At 43.1% G+C, this 6,000-nt stretch overlaps 1 protein-coding gene across 2 annotated transcripts in view; it reads left to right on the top strand.

Moving 5' to 3' along the window:
• Positions 1 to 3,950: 3,950 nt before the first annotated feature.
• PPP1R1B (protein phosphatase 1 regulatory inhibitor subunit 1B) overlaps positions 3,951 to 6,000 on the top strand; it is a 377,724-nt gene continuing 375,674 nt past the window's right edge. The window contains exon 1 of one of the 2 annotated variants that reach the window (XM_077459485.1): positions 3,951 to 4,573. In XM_077459485.1, coding sequence (XP_077315611.1) covers positions 4,436 to 4,573 — 138 coding nt within the window. In that variant the 5' untranslated portion in view covers positions 3,951 to 4,435. The remainder of the gene's footprint in view (positions 4,574 to 6,000) is intronic. The other variant, XM_077459486.1, reaches the window with a different exon arrangement.

The raw sequence follows: 6,000 nt of genomic DNA, 5'->3' as shown, positions 1-6,000 counted from the left end.
TAGACTTAAATGAACAATAGAAATGCAAAACAACTTAATTCCTCACAGCAATGACACTTAACCCCCACATACAGTATACATCCAATTTATACACAATGAATTATACAACCTTGAATATGGCTATCACAGACCATATCGGGGGTTTCTTTTATTCACCCTGTGTCCAAAGTGACCCCACTGTCACAGTATGCTATGCATACTAGCTCATTATGCCTTTGCCTTGCAGGGTGTGTTTTTTATTTTTATTTTTTTTTCCCTTTACTTCCTCTTTAAGCTCAGTGACCTAATCCTTTTCACCATGACCTCCACCCCCTCCTCCAAACAGCTCACAAAGGACTGGACTAGGTTTTGGAGTAAATGGCCAGCTGGCCTTTTTATTAACAAAATATGCATTTTAATAAATAACATATTTAAAATTAACCAATTAACCAAAATCAACTTCCAACTTATTTCAAATGGGTCATGGGTGGGGGAAACAACAAACCACTGGTCACTACTAACAACACTTTTTGAACTTTAAACTTTATGCTTCCATTCGGAAACCCCTGACTTGGAGGCGTTACCAATCCTCAGCAGTGACCTATCCTTTTGTAATCCTTCCAGGTTACAGGAGGTACCATAAACCACTCCCATCACATGGATGGGTACAACATGTTCCATACATGTACCTCTCTCGTCTCCTCTTCCAGCAACCCAACAAAAACTGCCCTACTGGGGACCAATTCATGCCTATTTTTTATCCTCTCCAATCAGGGCGGGTGGATGGGAAATGCTTCCTCCTTCGCTCTGTGGCTGACGTCACTTCCCCCTTCTCTCACAATCCTTTTGACTGAGCGCTGCCCAGCTCCTAGCTCCTCCCCCTTTCTTAAAGAGCTGACTTTTACATCTTAAAGCGGCAACTGTGCAGTCCAGCACTATCATGCTGTCCCTGCAACCATTTCTTTTGTTTTGTTCTGGGACTCTCTGATCTATTGTCTGATCAGACACTCAGATGGACATCCAGGTAGCACCTTCTTTGGGAATGAGAAGATTGTTAGCTGCCTTCAATGTCAAAAAGGATCTAACGTTGAGACATTTCCAAACTGCGCCAGTTATGCAGCTTGCCTGATGGTCATTTAAAAACACAGATGCCACCAGGCAGGAAGAAAGTATATTTAAGTTAAGCCTAGGACAAGATGCAGGCGTTCCAGTAGGTTTCCCCCATGCTCCGTGAACTTCTAGTTTAACAGCAGGTGCAGATAAGGTGGCATAGCTCAGCTACGAGGGTGGCCTTGCTGTACAGGCTCTCTAAATGTGCCAGAGTTGGTTGTCCAGCTCTCCTAGCATCATCTTCAAGTGAGTTAATTGCCAGATCAGAGAGGGGTATCGTCAATGCCTTAAATAGTTTCTTTCCAGCCTTTCTGCATAAACTTCAAGAAGGATGTTCGTGCCAATATACTTGAAAATCAGTGCCAAAGCCGCTCCTAAAGGTACTATTGCAACAACTAATGGCACCCACCACTGAAAATTGATTTTTCATATCCTGCCGATTAAGCCAAAATGTGGGTAATGCTCAACAATGTACCAGAGATTTGGGAGGAGTGAACACACACTGATATTTAAGGTTACTTTATATTGAAGAAATTGAATGATCACAGAAAGAAACATAAACTGACATGAGCTTGAAAAACACAGAAAGCCTGAGGAGTAATTTCCCTGGAAGAAGGATCTAGATTATTGGATGGGCCTGAGATCCCCAAAGTACTTGAAGTTTATCCATCTTATGTTAGGACACAGTTACAAGAAGCTAGCAAAAATGGAAATTGAAGTGCCATGCCACTGTTAAGAGATCCAGATACAACTTTGTTCCAATCTAAATCTAAAAAGTATCCAACATGTTTCAGAGGCCCAAATACGAACATATCAAAACAATATTAACGTACCAGGTAGTGGTGGTGTAGTGGGTAGCACTGTCACCTAGCAGTGAAATTGGTCACTGGTTCAAATCCCAACCACTGCACTGCCTGCCTGGAATTTTCACGTTCTCCCTGTGCCTGCGTGGGTGTACTCTGGTTTCCTCCTACACTTCAAAGACATGCTGGTATGTTAATTGGCTTCTGTCCAAAAAAATAAAAAAATTGGCCATAGTATATGAATGTGAGTTGGGGACCTTGTATTGTGGGCTCCTTGAGGGTAGGGTGCAATGTATGTGTGGAGCACTGCATAAATTGATGGTGCTATATAAAACCTTAAATAAGTAACAATAATATAATAGATGAGCATCTTAATGAGACACAATATATAGGAATAGGTACAATTGTAGGCACCCACACTCACTCAACCATTGACTGGTGTCTTTATTCAACCTTACTAACTATGTAACATTGGATGAATGAATAATCATTACATACAAGAACCTCAGACAGATGTTACCTGACATTAAATGGAGGAAAAATGTTATTGCTATAGACATGTCCTTACATTTTTGAAGGGGTGTTTTGTGGCCCCCAAAAAACATTGGCTACTTTTTGGATTGTCCTCCTGCCTTTTATTGGAATACAGATGTATCTGACTCTCATAGCACTGGTGTGGTGCTTTGATTTCCATTTTGTTACATTTTACTTCAAACCCAGGAGAACTGTGAAGGTCCTTTGGGGTGATAAAGCAGCCTCCCTAGGAACCAGATTATTTACATTTACAGCAATGCTTTATGATAGCAATATCAATAAGATAACCTTTTGGGTCCAGTGCTATTTTTCCTCAACTTTTTTCCTTGTAACCTCAATAGTTCTAAAAAGCTAGAAGAAATACCCTGTCAGAGGGAACCTACTGTTTATCTCCTTGTCAGGTACCTCTCCCTAACATTGCTTTAATACTCTCCCTAACAAGCAGGGCTCTATTCCTGACACACACACAGAAGCTGCAACACAAAAGCTGCTATTTTAAGCACTTTTTTGGCAAGATGACCTGATTTTTAAAATCCAATGGGTGATATAGGATGCACAGTGCCACCTTCAGTTCATTGGACAAATTGCAGCCCAACACCTGCCCATAAACTTCCTACTAGGGCTCCTTGGTTGCACCAAAGCCAGCGGCCACCAGCATCCTAGCAACCAGTAACAGTCCAATTCAGCTGCTGGCTTGGAGATTACCCAGGCTGACAGCTGAATATAAACCAAGGGGCAGGTATGCTGGCTGATCTTATTGCCCAAAATAGCAAGGGCCAAATTTGAACAATAAAATGAATCTCCTGGCCGGCAGGTGAATAGGCGTGGCGATGAGTTATTGGTTGTCATGATGTTAACGACAGCTGGCAGGGTCTTAACAACTAATGTTGCTATGCTGGAGAGGCCCTGAATGTACACTAAAGATGGAGTGTCCAGTATGGATACCTCAGCCACAGTGCTGACCCCTTCCCCAACATGCCACGGAAAGGTGCATGGATTTGTCACAGGCACTGACATTTGTCACACACAAGCATGAGAGCTTTCTAAAGATTGTCTATAATACTTTTCGAATTCCAGGTCTTCAGTGAAGATTCTCAACTTCCAAGGTAAATCGGCCTCATTGGAGTTGATTCGCTAAATCACGTGCAAGGAAAATAAAACAGCATTTTTTTCTTGCACATGATTGGATGATGAAGGTCAGCAGGGTTTTAACTCATTCACTTGGCTTCAAATCCCATTGAAATGTGCAACTTTCTCTTGCAAATTGAAGAGCCTATTTTCCTTTAGTAAATCAGCCTCACTGTGTCATAGTAGGAATAGGATTGCACAAAGCCAATGCTTCACAACTCAGTGAATTAACCATTTCCTAATGAATTCTTAGGTGCAGTAAACAAAGTGACACACTGGACCTGAGCTATGTAAATATTCTACCAGTATTTTACAGGTGTGTAACCCCATGCTATGGAAAGTTATAGACGACTAAAGGAAAGGACAGGGGAAGACGTAGCAAAGACAGAACTGTGCAGACCAAGAGCGAAGCCCAGAGAAATGAAACACAAATGCGCTGTGTACAGGAGAGGCATTCCAGAGGAGAGGTAGAGCCTGGCAACTGTACAAGGATATCCTCATACACTGAGTTATTAACAAGGAAGAGACTGTATATAAGTGAGAGTGACAGATGACAAACTACTAGAAGGGAGGTACCAAGGTCATAAAAGAACAGAAAAGAAATAAGAAAGGAGAGGAAGGGACTCACATACAGAATATTAGAGTGAAGACTGGCAGGGGGGATAGTGAGGAGGAGGGAAAAAGCAACACAGAAAGAGGTAAAGAGCTAAGGGGGAGAGACAGGAGGACAGGGTGAGCAGAGGGAGACAGGAGGACTGAGTGAGCAGGAGTAGACAGAAAGACAGAGTGAGTAGGGGGAGACAGAAGGACAGAGTGAGCAGAGAGAGACAGAAGGACAGACTAAGCAGAGAGAGACTGAAAAGAACTGAAAGGTAGTCAGCATGAGCTCTGGAGCTTCACAAGGAATGCACTCAAACCTTTCCCAGACTAGCCCACAAATGGAGAGCAAAGGCAGAAAGAAGATCCAGTTTTCTGTGTCGGTACCCCCAAGCCAAATGGATCCCCGAGCAATGGAGATGGTGAGTACACCGAATGCTAATTCCATCAATATTTTTAAGTACAGCCTGTTCCTAAAATAATGATCAATGTTTATATATCTTGTGTAAGGTGTCCTCTATTGTAAGGTGTCATAGAGCCTTCAGTCGACTCTGCATGGCATTGTAAACTTTCAAATGTCTTCTTCAGTAGGGTATCGTTCTCTTATCACATGCAGCATTCTTAGTATCCTGGTACAGAAGTGAAGCCTCCTCTTCACTTTCTTCCTAAGTCTCACTTTTCCCTGTATGTTTTTTGCCAACATAAGTTCATAAAAGCAAACATGAATAGCTTTCTCACCTTGCTTCTAAAGCTGGCCATCTAGGCTTTGATTTATTTTGTTCACCCTTTGAAAGAATTGCAACAGATTTCTCTGTAAACAGGGCGGATGGATGAGTCTCCCCTGCCAGCTATTGCATTCTGACATTCAGTGTCCATGGCTGTCAGAATACCCATGCAGTGGCTGTTTTTTCTATTCAGCGCTCTCAGGATTTAAAATGAAATTTGTCAAGCCAGGTTGTGCCAACAGGACCACCCGCAAATTTTATTTTAAAACTGCCAACATACTGAGTGAATTTTGATGATTCCTGATGAACCAGTCAAAATTCGCTTAGTGGTTAGCTCAACCTCTTTTGATTGGAAAATTGTCAGCCAACAGTGCTTGCATCTGATTGGATCCAGTATAGAGTAGTTGGCACTGCAGCTTCATCTATCCCAGTTATATAGAGTGTATGGAGGAATCTGTTGAAATTTTTCCGGCTGAACAAAAAATCTATCAATGTATGTTAAAGCGGAGGTCCACCCTAAAGTGGACCTTCCGCTCATTGGAACCCTCCCCCCCTCCGGCACCACAATTGGCACCTTTCAGGGGGGAGGGGGGTGCAGGTACCTGTACAGTACAGGTATCTGCACCCACTTCTGGCGTAGATTCTGCAGAAGGTACGCCCCTTTCCGCAGAATCTACGCCCCTTTCAGAAGGTCCCCCGCTGCCTGCTGGGAAACACACGGATCCCAGAGACAGCGGGGACCATCCTTATTGCGCAGCATGACTCGCGCATGTGCAGTAGGGAACTGGGAAATGAAGCCGAAAGGCTCCACTTCCTGATTCCCATACCCAAGATAGCGGCGGCAGCACCCGAGAGACGATCGAGAGATCGGCTTCGGGTGCCGACATCGCGGGCGCGCTGAGCGGTAAGTGTCATTATTTTAAAAGTCAGCAGCTGCAGTATTTGTAGCTGCTGGCTTTTTTTTTTATGTTAAACATGTGTTGTTTATTGAACAGTATTGCAGAGATTACAGTCACAGTAGTAAACACCGAACATTCAAAAGGTGCTGCGTCATAACCATAACAGTACATAAAGAAATATTTCCTCATCGCAGTAGACAGTAGGTATCATAGCTGAGCAAAGTT

The sequence above is a fragment of the Lithobates pipiens genome, unplaced genomic scaffold (genome assembly GCF_037356315.1).
Source record: "Lithobates pipiens isolate NorthernLeopardFrog02 unplaced genomic scaffold, aLitPip1_a1.2 Scaffold_28, whole genome shotgun sequence".
Taxonomy (NCBI): Eukaryota; Metazoa; Chordata; class Amphibia; order Anura; family Ranidae; genus Lithobates; species Lithobates pipiens.
Note: the sequence above shows the minus strand (reverse complement) of the source record. Positions and strands in the feature narration are given on the sequence as shown.